At 39.4% G+C, this 18,838-nt stretch overlaps 1 protein-coding gene across 1 annotated transcript in view; it reads left to right on the top strand.

Annotated features, from left to right (window-relative positions):
* Positions 1–18,838, top strand: part of TENT4B (terminal nucleotidyltransferase 4B) — a 39,223-nt gene that overhangs the window by 7,394 nt on the left and 12,991 nt on the right. Inside the window, 1 exon segment of the mRNA XM_030955912.1 lies at positions 14,052–14,175. Coding sequence (XP_030811772.1) covers positions 14,052–14,175 — 124 coding nt within the window.

Below are 18,838 nucleotides of genomic sequence, written 5' to 3'. Positions count from 1 at the left end.
ATTATTTGAACATGCTGGGAATTCTTAAATTATGAGTGTTTCTCTTTTTGAATTATCTTTTTGGATGAACTGCCAAAGAGTGCTCAAAATGTTATGAGTATTTGTGCATTACTTTCTGTGCCTTTGCCTAGAAATGGGGGCTAAAGAAAATATTTCTATAAGCAAGGAAAAGGGAGGAAAACTGCTGAAGTCGATATGAGCTGCAGATGTTTTTCCTAGGCTGCAAATAGCTATAGCAGGAGCAGTTTGAACTTTAATCATTTTATAACTTTAAGCAATAGATAACAGCAAGAATTTTTTTCCAGCAATACTATGAACTTCAGATATCAAAACAGAAGACAGACATGAATTAAGGGAACAGAACTTTTGTTTATAGTTTTGTACAAAACTCTTTCCTACACATCACTAGAGCCAGTATAAATCTTCCCAGTAACTTTGTATTGGTGATGGTGGTGTGTTGTATCATAGTCATGCAGTCAAGGTGTCAGTATTGCTGCATTCAGTACAGGTTTTCTGATCCTGCCTGTCCCTGATGGTTGTCTTCCTGACCCTTAAAGCTGTGTCACAAAATCTGTGTGACACTGAGCCACACAGATGGTGTCCCTTGGGGCTGCCAAGCTCTCAGGGTGGGTCATGGGTGGGAGGGCATCTCTGGCACAGCAGCTCAGAGTGAGGGTGAGCTGCTGCCTGACTGAGGCTGGGGTTGCCTTGTGCTGGGATGCAACAGCATTTGTTGATTTTCTTCCTTCTGTGACGGCAGTTAAGATTATTTGGCAGCCCTCACTCCAGATCAGCCTCTCTGACAGTCTGATAACATCCTCCATGGTATGACACCTACTTCTGACTTATTCAAAAGTGATGTTCAGTGAAAGAGGCACAGTGTTGCTACAATGGCTTGAGAAGGCTGTATGGTGTGCTATTTTGCATCACCATACTGTATTGCATACATTGTGCAATTTTTTGTTTTGCATTGCATTTTTAAGAGTTTTACTGGACAGCAATGGTAGCAGAGACGTAAAATCAAAGTCAGTGTTTGTGCACCTCCACTCTTCTGTCTTGTCAGTGTGATCTCTTATTGGAGAAATAGCCAACACTGTATTGAAGATGTATTGAAGATGTTAAGACAGCATGGAGGAAATAGTATTGTGATTCTGCAAGTAATAGAATATAACAAGGGACAAATTCAAATATTAAAAACCTCTAGAACTTCTAAATCAGGGAAATGAGAGAAATTCTATGATAAGTGAGAGGTGTATAGGTGGGTAACAACATTGGCTCATCACCTTCACTCAGTGTAGATCCACTTTCAGTTACATTTAAGTACACCCATTGAAAGTGTCATATGATTTCTTACAATTACTTTGTGGATGCTGCAACACTTGAAAGAACTTGCACTAACCTTAATTACAAATATTAAGTATAGATAAGCCTTTCTTTGAATGTCTTCTAAAATACAGCATGCAGCAATGTTGTGCTGTAGTTTGAGTGATGACTAAGGTGATGATCTTTCTGTTCGAGTCACGGTGTATGGTCTCAAGACAGGGAGTCCTTAATCAAAGCTTGTTGACCGTGCCTGACCTCTTGATGCTGTGTTTAAGCTAGTCTGAGGAAGTGTGATAACTTACTTTCTTAAGCTTTCTTAATTCTCACTGTTAATTTTAGAGCTGTTCACTTCCTATGTTACTTCAGGAGCAGCTATCTTTTTCTGTGTGCTACAAAAAGCAAGTGGTTTTTGTTCTGGTTTTTAGGGTTTTTTTTGTTTGTTTCATTTCAACATGGTTGTTACAAAAAGTATACTCCTTTCTATGCATTTGCATTCCTCCCCCTTATCCCTCAGTAAGATTTTGGCTTTAATCTAAAGTATGCATATCATTTCTGACAGTGGTGTGAAGGACTTGTGCCTTGCATCTGGCTTTATCTCTTATGTATTCAGAGGCACTCCTGGTTGGCAAGCTTTCCACAACTGCCACTTAAAGTGTTGAGTTAAACATAGTGTGGTGAAGGAACTGTCTTGATCTGAATAATGGTCATGATTGCACATCACAGTCTTAGGTCACAGTACTGAGTCAGGCTGAAAAAATTAGGTCCTAAGGTTAATTTTATTTAATTTTTGCTTTGTTCTGTTGCACTCTCCAGTTGGGTGATTCAACTCATATGTTGGAGGATCTTCTATATATTCAGCCTTCTGGTTGTGCCTCAGACTCAGTATCTTACACTCATTCATCCATGGGGAGTGACTACTGTAGTAGTCATACTTGGCAGGTACTCACGTGAGAAAATTTTCATGTTGATTTTTGCCCTGAAGAACTAGTTTGTTATTGAGCTAAGCAGCTTCTTCACAAGTACCTCTGCTTCCAGCATCAGGTGGAAGAGAAGTTTGCCTCATTGAGCTGTTAGATTGCTTCTTATGGGTTAGTTTTTGAGATGAGGCAGAAAGGACAGTACAGTCCTGCTTCTTTTGCTCTCTTGTAATTACTTTGTACATAATGTGCATTTTTTTCTATCTAAATTTGTACTAACCAGTGATCTTCTGAAGCTGCTGTTGTTACAACCTGGACAAAAGTGATAGGGTAAAAGATAAAGTTTCAATGCCAGTAAGTAACAGTGTCAGCTCCTGGCATAGAAGTACCCAGGAGTAAAGAAAATAACTGTATTAACAAACTTCCTCCCTTGTTTTTTGTGCAGTGTGGTATTTGCCTGTAGGCACCAAGTCACTGAACATTATATGCTGTAATCGTTCACTTCAGCCTTTGCTGCTGTGAAGCAAACCTGCTGCAGGCGTGCCGAAACGTGCTCTTTCAGTTGCTATTGATTCTGCTCTTTGTGGAGCTCACAGCGACCCTCCTATACCTCTCTTACAACTGGTCACTGCTGCATCTTCTACTCATTTTTTGGGTACACGGGACACTTCTACATAATTTTCTAATTATTTTTAGGGACTGTTTCCAGCAAGTGAGTCGGATGAATCTTGGGGGTGTTTCTGAGTGCTCTGCATAGCCTTTCACTCTACATTTGCTACTTCTGTTGTTCTGTGCACAAATGTGTCCATGCACATGTGAATGGTATGAGCAGGTGTGCCCCATCCTGGAGTGAGTTCCAGTAGTCACCTTTGTGATACTAGGTTTGAGTCACACCATTAGAGTCCCTCTTTTTCCATCATGTGCTGATTCTTCTGTCTTCATGTCCAAGCAAAACCCAGCACTTGAGGTAGCTGTGTGAAATCGTTACTGAGTAATTTTTCAGTATGGATTTCTCTTTTAACATTTTGGACTCATGGGAAGTATTCCATTGCAGTATTTTCTTCTCTACTAAACTACTTCTTGGTAGTTTTCTGCCAGATATACTAGCTGAAGCTTCAGGGGAAATAAAGAAGATAAAACCCCATGATTTAATCCACAGGGTTAGTGAGGGACCAACTTCTCCAGGTACTTGCAAAGATGAGATCTGTCACCTATGTTGGAAGAAGCATTTTGCAGTTCATGACAGGGAAGCTCTTAAGCATGCATGTTTATCACTGGGCTGATAGAGGTGACCATGGGAAACATTTTTCGGTGATCTGCTTAGGTAGTGTCCTTTTTTGATTGTTATTGTTTGTAGCTTTCTGTACTGTGCCAATAAGCAGACCAAATGGAGACTGTTGACTCCAAAATATTTTGCAGTGTTACTGCTCCCAGCCCATGGTGTTTCTGGTACCTGTGCATCCTGCCTTGCAAATAAGAGTATCTGAGGACAAGAGAACAAATCAGAATATGAACAGTTTCTAATATATACCTTTAAGGGAGGATAATACTACATCATGAATCCCAGAATGAATACTGCATTGTTTAATCTGAACATAGTTCACTGTGCACACCCCTACTGTAAAGATAACAATTCATCAAAATAAAAAGTTACCTGAAATGTTCCTTGCACCTTTGCCATAGTGGATGTGATTTTTCCTCCTCTTTCAAAGTGCACCCACTGCAGTTGCTTCTGAGCATTTAGAAGTGAGAGGGGGAGCTACATCTGTGATTTTAATTTTGCCTGACTATGACAGCAGGGCATCTAACCTTGTATTGGTACTGTAGGAGAGTGTCACCAAAGTAACAAGTAATAAATGGGTGATGAACTTGTTCCAAAACAGGCAACCTGGGGTCATTCTTCATTTTGCTCAGGGAATAGAAATTTAATCTACAAACTCAACCATATGGTTTTAATTGTAATTGTAATAATAGGTTTAGATATTTTCATAAGAAGTTCTGAACACTTCTGATATAGGAAATATAGTAAAGTAACTTAGGGCTCAGTTTTGTATTGCTCAAATGTTCCAAAATGCTGTGCAAAAATCCCTTCTCTTAAAAAAAAAAAAAAAAACAAACTAAAAAAACCCCACATCCAAAAGACTGTGAATATAAGAAGATGCTGGAAAGGCTTAAGAATCTGCATTGACTTTCCAGATGGCATACTGGCACTTCAGATTTAATTTGAAAATGTTCTTACGCTGGAGCTGTAAAGTTATTAACGAACTGCAACTGTGGCTAGTTATTGGACTTAATATTTTTATATTAAATTATTTTCAGTTTGATCCCATGTTCCTGAAGGAGAGGTGTTGAGAGTTTTATTCTGTTCTTGGTTCCCCTGCCTACTGAGCAGTTCCAGAGCAGGTTTGCTGCACAGATGGACGTGCAGGGGGTTTCTGGAGCGAGCGGGGCACGCGCGGGGTGCGGAGCTGATCTGTGTGGCCAAGTGAGGGTGGGAGCCCTGACCCCAAACTGCCTTTTGTCTTGGCTTCCAGGTGAGCAGGGTAAGCCTGGCATCGTGGTAGGGTCCCTTCCTTCTTAGGGACTGCTGTGGGCTTGTTGGGAGTAGACATTGAGAGTGTAAATCTACTCTGATGGAAGGAGACAGGAGTTAATAATTACATTGCTCTCCATTTTTTCATTTAACTAATCTTTCAAGTCAAATAATTTATCAAGTCATAAACAAGAATATTTGCCAAGCAGAACCCACTGTGTGTGTGGAAGTAGAGTTTTCTCCACTCTGTTCTATGTGAGAAAACCCTGTGCAAGGCTTGCCAGGCTTCCTGTTGGGTGACCTGCTGCTGTGCACATGGTGGCAAAGGTCTGCTGCAGGTTTTTTTTCTCCCATCAGAGTTTTCAGGTGGAGTTTTTTTCCCAAGCCTGTTATCCTCCAGCAGTACTCACCAGTCTGCTGGGAGTGTGTTAGTCTCACCTCTGCCCAGATAGCATGTGGTGCCAGTTATCAGGAGGTCACAGATTGTTTGTTTATGTGATAATATTTACTACACTAACAAAATAGAAGCAATGTACTACAGCTGTATAAAGATCTGTGCTACCTGGCTTTATGGAGACAGACAGAAAGGCAGATTACCTGATCTGCTGTTTCCTTCTGGTTTGGTTTAATGGTAACACCACTGGTGTGATTTGCAGAACTGATGTAATAGACCTTTATTTGTTTTAAAACTCCCTGCTCATACCTGTTGTGCTGGTTCAGAGGGGGTCAGAGCTATCTGTGTGTTACAGTAATTTAGTAGTTGTAGCTTTTGTTACAGCTCTAACACAAACCCAAATGTTGCTGTTTTATTGGGAAAGGTCAAGTAATTAATATTAATTGAACTACTGTTGATACTGATAGTTACTTTTACTTGTTAAGCTCTTGTTTTAGAGCAAACTTATAAACTCTTGTTTGGTTTTTCTGAGTGCTTTTTTAAGCAAAGGGAATTGGCAGGCTGAGGAAATCCTAATTCCCCACTGTACAAAAAAGATACCTTCAAATTCTCTCTTGTTTTAAATGTTTGGAAATTTACCTGAAGCTGTAATTCCAGAATATACAAAATGCATGCTAATAGTTGCACTTTAAGGCTTTGAAAAATATATATCTGTATTTTAAATGATGAGTTTGCAAACTGCATAGTCTGTATGTGCAGCTGTTCCAGCAGACTAAAACTGTTTTGCAAGTGAGCTAAAGAAAAGCCGTGTGGCTGTATTTTATAGGAGATGTTAGAATTACTGGTGAGTTTCAAGATAATTAGATATTACTAGAGTTGAACTCTTTGTCATTACGAAATAAATCAGCTTCTTCCCATTGCTGCTCTTCCCACTTTGTTTTTCCTGCACAAAACCTTTTTCTCCTGCTTCATCTTTTTGTTTTGTAAGGACTTTTTCTTTCAGATCAGTTGAGGTAACCGTTCCTCTCTTTTTCTTTTTTTTTTCACTCCTCTGTTAGCAAAATGATTCTTCCATCACCTAAGGGAAGAGAAGCAACAGACTCTCACAGCACTTGCTTACAGAGATGGGAAGGAGGGATGATATGGAGATACTTTCCAGGGAAGAAATAGAAGGTTATTCCCACACATGCAGTGATTCAGCTAGATTGTTTTTATGTACAGTGTGATTGAAAAAAAATGCAGTGGGAAGTAAGGGTATTTCTCAAAACAGTCTTTCCAGTTGGCATTTGATGTTTTTGCTGCAAAAAATAAAGAGCAAGACTGAGAATGCATATGGCATGGATTTAAAAGCCAGTGGATTAGTTGCCGACAAATCACTTAGTGGTAAGACTAATTCAAGCATCTGATTTATAATTAAAGTTCAGTAGAATTTTTCCCCCTCTTGAAAGACAAATTGCTGTAGGAAGAATTCTAGTACATCCAAGTGTACTTTAGGAAGGCAAACCACACAATGAAATTTACAAACAGACAAAAAATGCTCACTTTTACCTTGGTAGGAAAAGAGTCTGTTACATTACTTCTGACTAAAGAATATGCTTGGGAATTTTAGGTAGAAGTAGCTCAAATCAGTTTAAAGAAGAGAGCACTCATGCTGATTGAAGCAAAGGGTTTATAAAATAAGTAAAAAACTGGGAAGACAGAGATACCAGTTTAAATAATTAAAAAGAACTGTCCACATTGCTTCTTTGTCCAGGATTTTAATGTCTCTACTACATTATGCTGTTTCCATGAAGTAGTGCTATTTTAGTGCCTTTTATGATGCAGTTAAACCCATAAGTTAATGTAAAATACAGAACATAGGTGAAAAAAACAACATTAATTTGAGGGATTTGGCGGCAGTGAGTGCTGATTGGAGGAAGAAATACTTTCAAGTATTTGCACAGGATAGAAAGTGTAAGTCTTGTAGTGTAAATTTAGTGACTTTTTTTCCCACAGCATTTGAAGAAACATGCATAATCAGTCCACCATAATTGGTGGAAGTGAGCACACTATCTCCATGTTTTCAAAACTCAGTATCAGCATGATCAGATTAATCCCAAAAGACTTCAGTCCTGGAAATAAGATCAGGGTTCCTAAATAATTTGCATATTTGTAGAAATTTTACTCTCCCTTAGTCCTAAAAGGCAATTCTGTGAATTTCGCAGCGGATAACAAATGTTAGTTAGAAAGGGCAAGCTGGTTTTGGGTAAACCCTGAAAGCTACCAGAGGTGGTTGCCAGAGGTGTTTTTTTGGGTGTGGCTGTGCCCTTTGAAGTTCTGCTTGCATCTTTCCACCCTTTGCCATCCTGGGGGGCTCAGGCTCCTCCTTGGGCTCCCCACAGCTCTGAGAAGAAGTGGCTGCTTTATCTGAACTGATAAAGGTGGTGGGATTGAGCTTGGCTAACCTTGCCGAGTGGATTAGGTTGGTTTGTGTAATCCTGTTATAACAGCCCCTGTGTCTGGGAAGCCAGGCACTGGTAACAAACACCTGGGCTAAAATGGACAGGGACGGATATAAACCTCATTTGCCTACCTGTCAGTAAAAGGAAATTCTCCATTTGCACCTTAGAAACTGTTTATACAGTGGATATCCTGATTTTTAGTGATGTTTAGCAATCTTATGGCAGTGGAATACCTGTTTTTTCTGCATGTCTGTTTTTAGGTAAACTGTGAAAAGATGGTCTGTGAAGCTGTAATTCAAATGGGAGAACTGGAGAAAAAATGTGTGATATCAAAACCCCAGCTCCTTAAGATTTCCTGGTTTTGTCAAGTTGCTATTATGGACATATTTTGGGATGTTTGATTTTAAAGCTGCTGTAGGGCATATGTGTCTCAAAATATGGTTACTGTGTGACCTATAATATATTGATATGGTTCAGTAACTAAGGATGTAAAAATTGATAGTCAAAGTCTCTGAGGCTTTTGAAAATTGTTTCCTTTATTATGCATAATTTTATTTTCTTATGAGGACTGATGTGTCAGTCACCATGAAACTTAAGTGCCTATTAAATCACCTGCAAATGCAGTTAAGTAGGTTTTTTTTCAGTAGCTTAAGCCAGCAAATATTAAAAGGATTTGTCTGCTATGGAGGCCCAGGTGGTAGGGAAAGGACCTCAGCAGATGCTTCATATTTACAGTTCCCTTCAGGACTCGAATGTTTGGTTTTGCCTGAGTTTGTAGGTGGGGAAATAATTCATGATCTTTATGGTGTCTGCTGTTGTTCCTACTTCATTATTCAGCGCATGTAGATGGTAATAGTAATCTAGAAAATATTTTATTAAGCTTGTGGAAGAGCAGTGTTAAAATTGAAGGTTAATTTAGGAAGGTGTTGAATTCCCTAATAAAATTGTGAGGGGGAGAGTGAGGATTGGGCTTTCTGTGTCTTTGCCTTAGTACAGTTGTTTTTCAAAACTATTTCAGAAGCAAGTAGGTCACGATTAGTGGGGGTAAAGCTTTGTTTAGTTCATGAAACTTACAAAGTTTTGGCAGAATTTACCAGTACCATCTTTTTCTTAGTAAAATTCCTTTGGAGGCTTCAAACCGAAGTTATTCTCTCTCCTGTGCAATGGTAGCTTTCCTTTTGGGAGTGAAGGGATGGATGCAGTTTGGATTCTTAAGTATTGGTGCTTTCAGTGGCTAAAATACCTCAGGTTCCTCCTTCACATTCTTCTCCAAAGACAGTTATAACCCTGAAATTCTACAGTGTTTCTCCTTGTTTCCTTCAATTTTTAAGGCTTTAAATGATAGGGGCAATTAAACACTGTCTTTTAGGAATTACTTATCCAAAGAAAACTCAGATACAAAAGGCTCATTTAGTGCTGCAGGACTATGTTGCAAATATCCCTTTAAGTTTAAAGCATAGGGTTTGGGAAGTTGAAAGTCACCTGTGTGTTCATTGCTTGCTTCAGCCCACCATCCACGGAGTTTCTAAATAATTTAGATTTTCATCATTCTGCAAATGAAACTTCCTTCAGAAATCCTGCCAAAACCAAACTATAGTACATGAGCACTAGATGATTTTTTGAGTGTAGTTGATATCCACTGTTTTAAATTATCTTCAGTGATGTTGCAAATAGCCTTTTGTGTGCAAAGGAATATATAAGCCCAAGGCAGAGAAGCTCTTTGGGATGGATGAGCAGAATTTTGAACAGTTGGAGCAGAAGCCATGGGTAACGCCCTGATGAGAGAAATTAGAACATGCATGCTTGCATAATTTCTCCTGTGAAATGAAGAATAAAGAAGAGCCAGAGGAGAGTGGAAGTATAGCACAATTCCAGAATGTCAAAACCAGGAATTTTTTAAAATAAAACCAATTATTCTGGTTGGTATAATACAGCGTGTTGACACACAAAGCAACACTTAACTGCTATCCTGTGCTTAAGCAAAACAGGTCAGAATGATCTTCACCTTGCTGGCTGCTCTGCTTTAGCAGAACTGGACTCTGCTTTAGCAGGGTTGGGATCTGCTTTAGTAGGGCTGGACTCTGCTTTAGTAGGGCTGGGATCTGCTTTAGTAGGGCTGGACCTGCTGCGGGTTGCTTTAGTGGCGGATGCATGGATCTGCTTTAGTAGGGCTGGACTCTGCTTTAGTAGGGCTGGGATCTGCTTTAGTAGGGCTGGACTCTGCTTTAGTAGGGCTGGGATCTGCTTTAGCAGGGTTGGGATCTGCTTTAGTAGGGCTGGGCTCTGCTTGAGGAGGGCTGGGCTCGGCTGCTCAGCTGCTTGGGGCAGTGGGGGCTGAGGGAATGGTCTCACTCAGCCGCTGGTGTGGCTGTCAAGCCCTGGGCACTGGTTCAGTCAGGCTGGCTTCCTCCAAGCTGCCAAAATCTGTGAGGATAGTGGGCTGCTCATTTATTCTGCATCCGGATCTGAGTGCAGAGAAGTGACACTTGCAGTATCTCCAGTTGTGTTTCATAGTGTGATGTCCCTCCCAGTGTCACTGTTGGTTCCAGTTCTGGACTTGCAGCAGGAGAGTTGTGCTGGTTTAGGTGTCGGGTAGCTGAAGTGCACACATCAAGTGTATGTGCTAGGCCACGTTATCTGTGTGCTCTGCATATCAAACAGAAATGACATTTTGTTCATACATGCCCAACGTGCAGCAAGGTTCATACTCCAGAACAATGTCTTATGTAAAGGAGTTTGAGATTCCTGATTTTTACATTTAGAGCCCACAAGTTGTGTTACAAAATAAAGTAAGTTGTGATCAAACTAAGAAAGTAATGTAATGCACTATGTTCCATGGTACTTGCTCCTCACAAAAGCTGCAGCTTTTCACCTAAGAGACTTGAGTCTCACAGTCTTGTGTTCCTGGTGGGGCTATTCAGTGATGTTACCATGGGAAGTCATTCTTGTGATTTTGCAGCCATAGTTTATTTTTAAATGATACATCACTGTCCCTCTCAGTGGGACATGAAATTAAATTAAGTGGCTTCCTTGTAATTCTGTTCTCGCTGTAAAATTCTGATGGAATCAGCTTACCAGACTTGAAAACAGGTGTGATGCAGGTAAAACTTTGTTTTAAAACATGTTTAGAGAAAGTGTAAGAGAGGTTTTTATTTTACTTTTCCCCATGTGTTAAGATTTTCTGAAGTACAGGACAAAGATCCACTTGTTTACTCCTATTTGCTGTAACAAAAATGGCAAACTAATGCTCTTGTGCATGACAGAGAATTCTCTCCATGCATCCTAAGTATGTTTTGTGTGTGCTTCAGTATGACTATAAAGCCAAATGAAGTATCTTTCAATAGTGACATCAGATTTATTACAGTTTAATTTCCTTCTATAAACAAGTCTCCTTTTAAGGACTTTTATCTGAAATTACTGATGAATGTAATGGTATTAAATAATAAAATACTGTTATGATGCCAAAAAGAACATCTCAGTCTCTTTGATCTTCATTTTGGCTAAATATAGAAAATTTCACTAGAGACTTTTGTAAACAGATTCCATTAATCCTAACAAATTGTTTTGAAAAACAGCAACTGTAATAGGTGTTGATTAAGACAGTGAATAACCTTGAGTTTTAATTTTCAATACAGCATGAGTTAACTCCACATTAATTGGAGTCACGCCTCTAAGTCATGTTGTACTGCTCTGAAATCCACGTGCGCCTACTTCTGTTTGTCTTGGCTTTAATTAATCATTCCCTTATTTCTTGGCAGCAGCCTGTTATTGGGCAGGGAAATATGGATCCAGGTGTAGTCTTGAGCCCCTGTAGCTTCTGCCTGCCTTCTGCACACCATGGCTCTGTGCAGCACAGGAGGTCCTGGCATCAGGAGTCTTGCAGCAGATGAAACACAGATATGTCTGTACTATTTCCAACTGGAGTGCTGATGAGAACTCTCTAGTAGTCTTCAAGCCTTTCTTCTGTCATTGAAGAAGTTCAGATTTCATTCTTTTCTACATGTGCAGTGTTTACTAACATTCTGTGCATGTGTAATGTAGGTTTGTGTGTTTGCAGGTAGCTTAATTTTTTGTTTTGCCACAAAGCTTTTCATGACTACCTCAGAATAAGAAGGATCTCATTCGAAGAAATGCAGACATCTGTTATTTATGTTTAGAAAAAGAAATACATCTGGTTCTGACAACACATCATTATCTTATGTGCTTCTAAAGAATGCAGCAATTGATATAATTATCTGGATTCAGAGTGTCAGTGGAGTTAATAAAGAGCAGTGCCCTGAGAACTGTAGTGTGTGTATGGCTTGGCTCTCCGTGCACTTTGGGGACCTCTTTTCTGATTGCTTTGTTCTTTCAAAGTTCCCTGATGGGACAGGGCAACAATTAACTCCCATAAAGCACGAGCCCAGGAGCAGCTGGGCCCACTAATGATGGGCAGTATGGATTTGTGCTGTGCCATGCATGAATTTCTCCCCAGGGATACTCCCTTGGTATCATCCTAGCTTGTCTCATGCCATTCAGTGCCCTCAGGCAGCGTGGTGTTGCTCCTCGTGGCTCACCGTGCATGTGGGCATTGAGTCCTTGCTGCAAACACTGCCCCAGAGCAGTTTCAGGTGTCTTGTGGATGTCACCAGTCTGCTCCAGCTGGTCCAGAGGAGCAGAGGCAGAAATGGGGCTGTGTTTCTTGATCGGTTCCCCACTGTGTGGCCCATAAAAACAGACCTGATTCCCAGGTCTTCCTGTAAGCTGGTTTTCCAATTACAGTTGAAACATAATTTCTATTTTCAGGAGTTTAATTACTGGGGGTTTGCCCATTTTCCTTGTTACTTCTGGTTTTGAAAGCTAGATTAATGGTCAAGCATGTGGAAACAAATTAGCAATTCAGTACACGTGACCTGCAGTGAGAACAGAATGAACTTGGTTATTGAAGTGCTCAACTTGTCCTTTATCACCTACTTCTCACCTGGATCCAGTACTTGCACTGGGAAGATAACGGTGAGAAAGTTTAAATGCCAACACATGGAATAGCAGTGAAGAGTAGAACTGGCTGAGAAGCTGAAGGCAGAGTAGTCAGTCTGGTGTAAGGTGTAAGTGGTGGTTTGGAATGTGCACATTAACTCCAGGATGTAAGCTTCCAAGGAAAAGCAAGAAAGCAGCTGTAGGAGGAGGTAGGAGATGTCCTCTGTCAGAGGAGTTTTTCTCTTAACCTTATCTGTATAGAGAGTAATGGCAATGGCTCTCCCAGGCTGCCAGGCTATTGTGACTGTTCCCCTGACTTGGGGGTGGAGGGAGAGAAGCTTGTGTTGTTCATAACACTGCAATATTGGAAGAACCTAACACAGGTGGTGTGAGTTCTTTGCCTGCTCTGACTCTGTTAAACACAACTGTTGGATGTTTTAATCAGTTTTGTTGACACCTGTATACAGCTTCCAGTTATTAACATTTGATTTATTTAAGTGTGTGTGCAGTAGGGAAGTATTAGATTCCCCATCTCAGCTAAGGGCTTGGTCTTAATAAATTGCTCTCTTCTGGTGGTCCCTCAGAGCTTTAATGAAAGATGCACTTGTACTTGGTAACTAGAAACAATACATTCTTAAAAGATAACTAGCTATTACTGTAATGGTCATTGCAGGAAACAAATGAAATTAATTTAGTTACTCTGTGGCTGGAATTACATTATTAGTCAAGTTGATGATGTGTTTCTGGTACTACAGAAGCACAGAAATTTGTAGCACTGTGTGAAGACATTTTTATTTCAGGTGTCATTACAGGCAAGCTAAACATAACTCACTGACAATGAAAAACACATGTAATATGGTAAATTATATATGGGTTAACTGTCTGTCAGTCACTTATTCTCTGAGCAATTGCTGCTGCATGCATGCTACATATTTTCTGGGGTTATGGGGGGAGAGTACATTTTTAGTTTATGTGACTCCTGGAAGCAGTAAAAGAAGAAGTTTTTCTAGCTCTAGTAGTGGCACAATTACTGTCAACTTTTGCAAGCATGGTGCTGAATGCAGACTGCTGCCTGAAACTCCCTGCCTGGTGCCAAGGGGCTGACTAGGAAGTGTTTTTGTGAAGTGTGTACTCAGAGCTACAGCTGCGCTCATGGTTGAAGACTGAACCATTTCTGTGTTATGCTGGCATTAAAATAGAGTGTGACTTTCAATGTGAATTGAAGGCACTTGGATTTAGATTTGCTTCCATGCTTTTAGCAGATCAAGTGCAATATTGACCTGTTGGCATAAGAAGTTAATTGGAACTAAATGCTACAAAGTGTTGTGAATGTGGATTTTTTTAATTGCATGCTGCTCTAAAATTGCCCCTTCATGAAATTGAGAACTAGGAGTTTAAAATATTTCTGGTTAGAATAGTTTATATTTCATTTGCATCTGGGTTTTTTTTCTGATTCTTTGTTCTTTCTCTTTTTATTTCTTTCTTAGTCTTCATGAAGAAATCATTGACTTTTATAAGTACATGTCTCCCAGACCTGAAGAACAGACAATGCGGATGGAAGTGGTGTCCAGAATAGAAAATGTTATCAAAGAGCTCTGGCCTAATGCAGATGTGAGTAGGACACTGTTTTATATTTATAAAGCAACATTTTGTGCATGTTTACTTTATGGAATACTGAATATTGCAAATGCTGTTTATTTTTCCATGTTAAACATTAAGAAGGCTTCTGGTGAAATGAGAGAGGTCATCTTTCTTACTCAAATAATACAGGTTAACATTTTCTATCACACATAGGATCAAAGACAAGTTAGTCCTGCTGTAGTCAAAGAAAAGGCATAAGGTGTGGCAATGTTCAGTCTTGTGAATATTTATTTGATAAGATGAATGGAAACATATCAGACGTGCATGTATGCATGTATTGTGTTTTTGCTAGTATATACTCATTCAAAACTAGAGTTTCTCCTATGCAGAGCTGTGGGTTTTTTTGATAAGGGTTAAATTAAAAAGAAGACAGAGAAGTTGCATTTATAAATCAGTATGGTTTTATGGGGACACAGTTGGGTTTCCGGCATAATTGAATCTAGTTTAATTATATTCTTCTGCTAATATTGTGTTCATTTCCAGAATGTAAATTTCTAGCTGTAGTCATCTATTTGTAGATAACAGTAGCTGAAAATAAGGGCTTGTTAGCCAGAATAGTAAACCAGATTCAGACAGCAGAATCTCTAGTATAAGGAATGCTCTTTGATCCTGCCACAGTAAAAGACACTGTTTTGACATGAATGACTTAAATCCACTGTTCATTTCAAATCTTCTTAACCTGTTTTTTGGAATGCCTTTTGAGAAATCGGCAGAATATGACAGAATATTAATTCTGTATAAGCTCTATGTATGTGGTGTGTGGGTTTGTGTGTAAAATATAGTCACATTTTCCAAGTGGTTTTTGTTGTGGACAGTGTATCAGAGAGCATCATATGGAAGGAGCACTCTCCCCTCGGTGATTACTGCCTTTGCACAGCTGGAGGGAGGTGTTTGAGTCATTACTCCACGGATCTGCCAATTTTCTCTTTGAGCAAACGCAGTAACCTTTCCATGGGAACTGTGTAAGAGAGCAGCATGTGCCACAGGTGTTGCACAGCTCTCCTCTAACCCAGTGAGACAGTCGGGTGGACCCTAATCAAGAGCAGGAGTAGTGGTCTGACAGGCAGTAGTGCAGGGAACGGTGTGGGTGCCGCACCCTGTGAGTGCCTTGGAGGAGAGGATTTCACCAAAACCACTGAGGCTTCAGCCTAGAGATGTTGCAATTTCCTAGGCAGGTTTGTGCGCCTCAAACTTAACTAATCTAATGGGGTGAATGGATTTATTACCAGAGGATCTCTCCTTTTTACCACTAGCACTTTGAATGGGGCACAAGAACATACTGCTTCCAGAGATACTGTGTGAGACAGGCTTGATCTGTAAAAGTCTTCTGTATTAAAAGTAACTTTTTGCGTATGTATATAACATACGTGTGTGTGTGTGTGTGTGTGTGTAACTTTGCATCCTTGAAAAAAACAGTCTTTCTTTAAGCTGCTGAAAGTTTTTTGTAGCCGCCAGGCATTTAAGGAGGGGGAAGCAAATTACAAATCCTACCACAAGCGACAGCTGACCACTGGGCTTAGCCGTAACGTGACTGAGAGGAAGCGCACACTGTGTAGTTGAAAACCAAAGTTCGCTTTTCAATTAGTGCCAGTTAAATCTGCCAGGACTGTCTTTCTCCACTGTGCTTGAAAATGTTAGAGGGCGAGAGCGTGCCAGTTCCTTTTTCTCAAGTCAGTAACTGTTCTTCAAAGCCCAACTGCATTTTGTCTGCAGTTGTTACGTTGAGGAAGAATTCTCCTTTTGTATGTCCTTCCGTTTTCTGGAGGCTAAAAGGGGACTGAATGGTGACAACAGCATTACTGTGGTGTTATTTTTCTAAAACTTATTTTGCCAGATCAGCTTGGGAACTGAACTGCTGAACTCAACTGTGTTCGACTTGGACAGTCTCTTGTAATTTTTCAGTCCTTTGAGTTAATCACTAACCTTTTGACAATCTGTGTTGGTTTGTCTACTTCTAAGATTCAAGTTTTGGGTACATGCTCTGGGAAGGTGGAGTGTTACTGGTCCAATGTCCTCAGCTCTAGCTGTAGTGTAAAGTGATGAGTTAATGTTTAAGCTGTTCATTTTGAGTCGTTGATACAGCCAAACCAGCTTAAATAAACTTGGAAGTTAAACATACACATTTAGCTTGTAGTTTCTCACTAAACACATAGGTAAGACATAAAAAAATATATAAATGCATAAAAATCAGATACTAAGAAAAGAAAAATATGGCTTCCTGAATTTAAATGTGCAGAGAATGTACATGTGGAATGTGCCTGAGCGCATCCTTCCCCCCCCCGCCTCCTCTGTTCCACTTAGGAAAAGTCTGAAAAAGCAGATGGAGGGGGGGGTAAAACTAGGTATCCTAAACTGTTACTTTATTTATAGAAGTTAGCAATTGTGTCATTTGCTCTCTTACTCAAGGGAATGTGCTTAGAAGGAAACATTCCTAGTAAGTGAGAACTGTTCTTGGCATCAGCAGGGCTCTGACCAAAAGAAACACTTTAATTATGCTGAAACCAAACAACCCAAAACATTTAAATGAAAACTTTTTAAGACAAATATTTTTGACAAGTTCAGTAGGAGAATTTGGCTACCAAACAAATAAGTACTTACGCAGTTGAATTTAGGATACATTTGTAATGATATCCTCAGCTTCATGTCCATGTGACCACATAGATCTGAAAAGAGGGAATGTTACATATTTCACACACTTAAATTATGAAAATACTATGATTGGGAATGAAGGTAGAAAGATGAACTCTATTTAGTTCAACAAACTTCAGAAAATTCTACTGAAAGATGTAGAAGAAAGGGAAATTAAATTTGCTGTGGATTTTTTTTTGTTGTTTTGACAGAGGGATTTTGGTACCAGAAATTTACCATGCTTTTGTGGGTTTCCAAGTTCTTTTGTGCTTAGTGAGCATGTATTTGGACACATTCTGTAATTAAAGCTCCTTCAGGAACTGTGAAATTTAATATGAACAAGTTCACAGAAGTGTGGGATAAACAGTAACAATAACCTAGAGGAGTAGGAATCATTACACTACTGTGAAGACTGAAGTTATCATATGAGTGCAAATACAGATCTCTCTCCACAAGCAATAAAGACATGATCAGCAGCATTGGCACACCACAAAAACTAATGCTCACATCTCAAGTCATAATAGTGTTCTGGTTTGGGATGCTTTCAATACATGCATGGCTATAGAGCTTCAACAACTTAAATTCCAAATTGATAATAAATCAAAATCCTTTCAAATCTGTGTTCTGATTTCTCCACTCTTCCTCTTTTGTCTTTCCAGTTTTTGTGAGAGAGTAGTTGAAGTGTGGGTGTGGGTTTCTTTTTTAATAGTTCAGTGTTTCTCATACTCCAGATTATTGTAGAAGAGCAGATGTTGTCTCATTCCTTTTGGTAAAGGTCATATATGTTGTATCAGTGAGTTTATGAATTCTTTCAGGGTTGTTTATTCAGTAAAGGCTCTCTTTGCTGTTCAGCTGAACACACTATTTTGTTTGATATTGTGAAAGCACATTTAGTTTTTTCCGAACCCATCAGTGGCTGTTTTATTGTGCAAAAGCACTTTTCTGGTGTTTTTGGTGCCTGAATGAATCCTGGTTTGACTGAATCCAGTTTCATAGAGGATACTTTTATTACTACCCTGGATAAACATAGTGATTATTATTATTATTATTACATTATTCATGTTGTGATGCCTTTATGCTTTTGTACACTATTGATGTTTGTGCTCTGGCACCTCTCACAGTCTTTGCCAGTTTGAGAAGCTATGAACTTTCAATATTCAATTTTGTATGTACTTTTTATTGGGCTTGGGGTGAGGGGCTAAGAGGAGTGAAGTGATAAAACATAATCAGGAAGAAGCACTCAAACTGTTTCTTAGTCTACTAAAGTGTTAAGGCACTTGCAAAACATCATCTTTTCTTGTCTCCCCCTTTTTCTTATCCTGAAGGGGAAAAACATAAAAAGTGGGTCACTTGACATACAAATAGGTGGCAATCAAGCTGGTGTATGAGACTCATTAAAGCAGAATACTCAAGTCCGTATAAGGTGGCTCCAGAAAACAAATCAGAAGAATGGCTGAAAATTAGCCCAAATGTGTAGATATTTTTTACTTTGAAGTCTCCCCAACCTCCCTTTGAGACTCAGCACTTGAGTCTGACCTCCCTGCAAGGCTTGGCTAAGTAATGAGAGCGTGGTTTTGGACAGCTTACAGGGGAAACCTGATGGTTTACACCTCCAGTGCTAGTAAAAATCCAGCATAATAAAGTAATTCTGTGGGATGTAAAGCTCTCTGAAACTTCCATTTGTTGTTTAAGCAGAAATAGACAGGGTTGTGCTGCTTGTTTTGTAATGCAAAAAAAAAAAAATGGGGCATGATGGAATTGATTTTTTTTAAAGTATGCAAAGCAATGGAAATATGTTAAACTTCGAAATGCTTCAATACTGAGAGGTATATTCTGTCATCGTTCAGCATTTCAAAATCTCGGGTTCTGGGTTTTTGACAAATTTGGTCATGGGAACAATTTTTACAATGCAAAGCAGTTGTTTATTAGAAAAGCCAAAGTTATTAATGTTTTATGAGTAAAAACAATGAGGATCAGCTGTTGGCAGTACATTTAAATGTGTATG

The sequence above is a fragment of the Camarhynchus parvulus genome, chromosome 11 (genome assembly GCF_901933205.1).
Source record: "Camarhynchus parvulus chromosome 11, STF_HiC, whole genome shotgun sequence".
NCBI lineage: Eukaryota > Metazoa > Chordata > Aves > Passeriformes > Thraupidae > Camarhynchus > Camarhynchus parvulus.
This window is presented reverse-complemented; position numbering and strand designations above follow the sequence as displayed.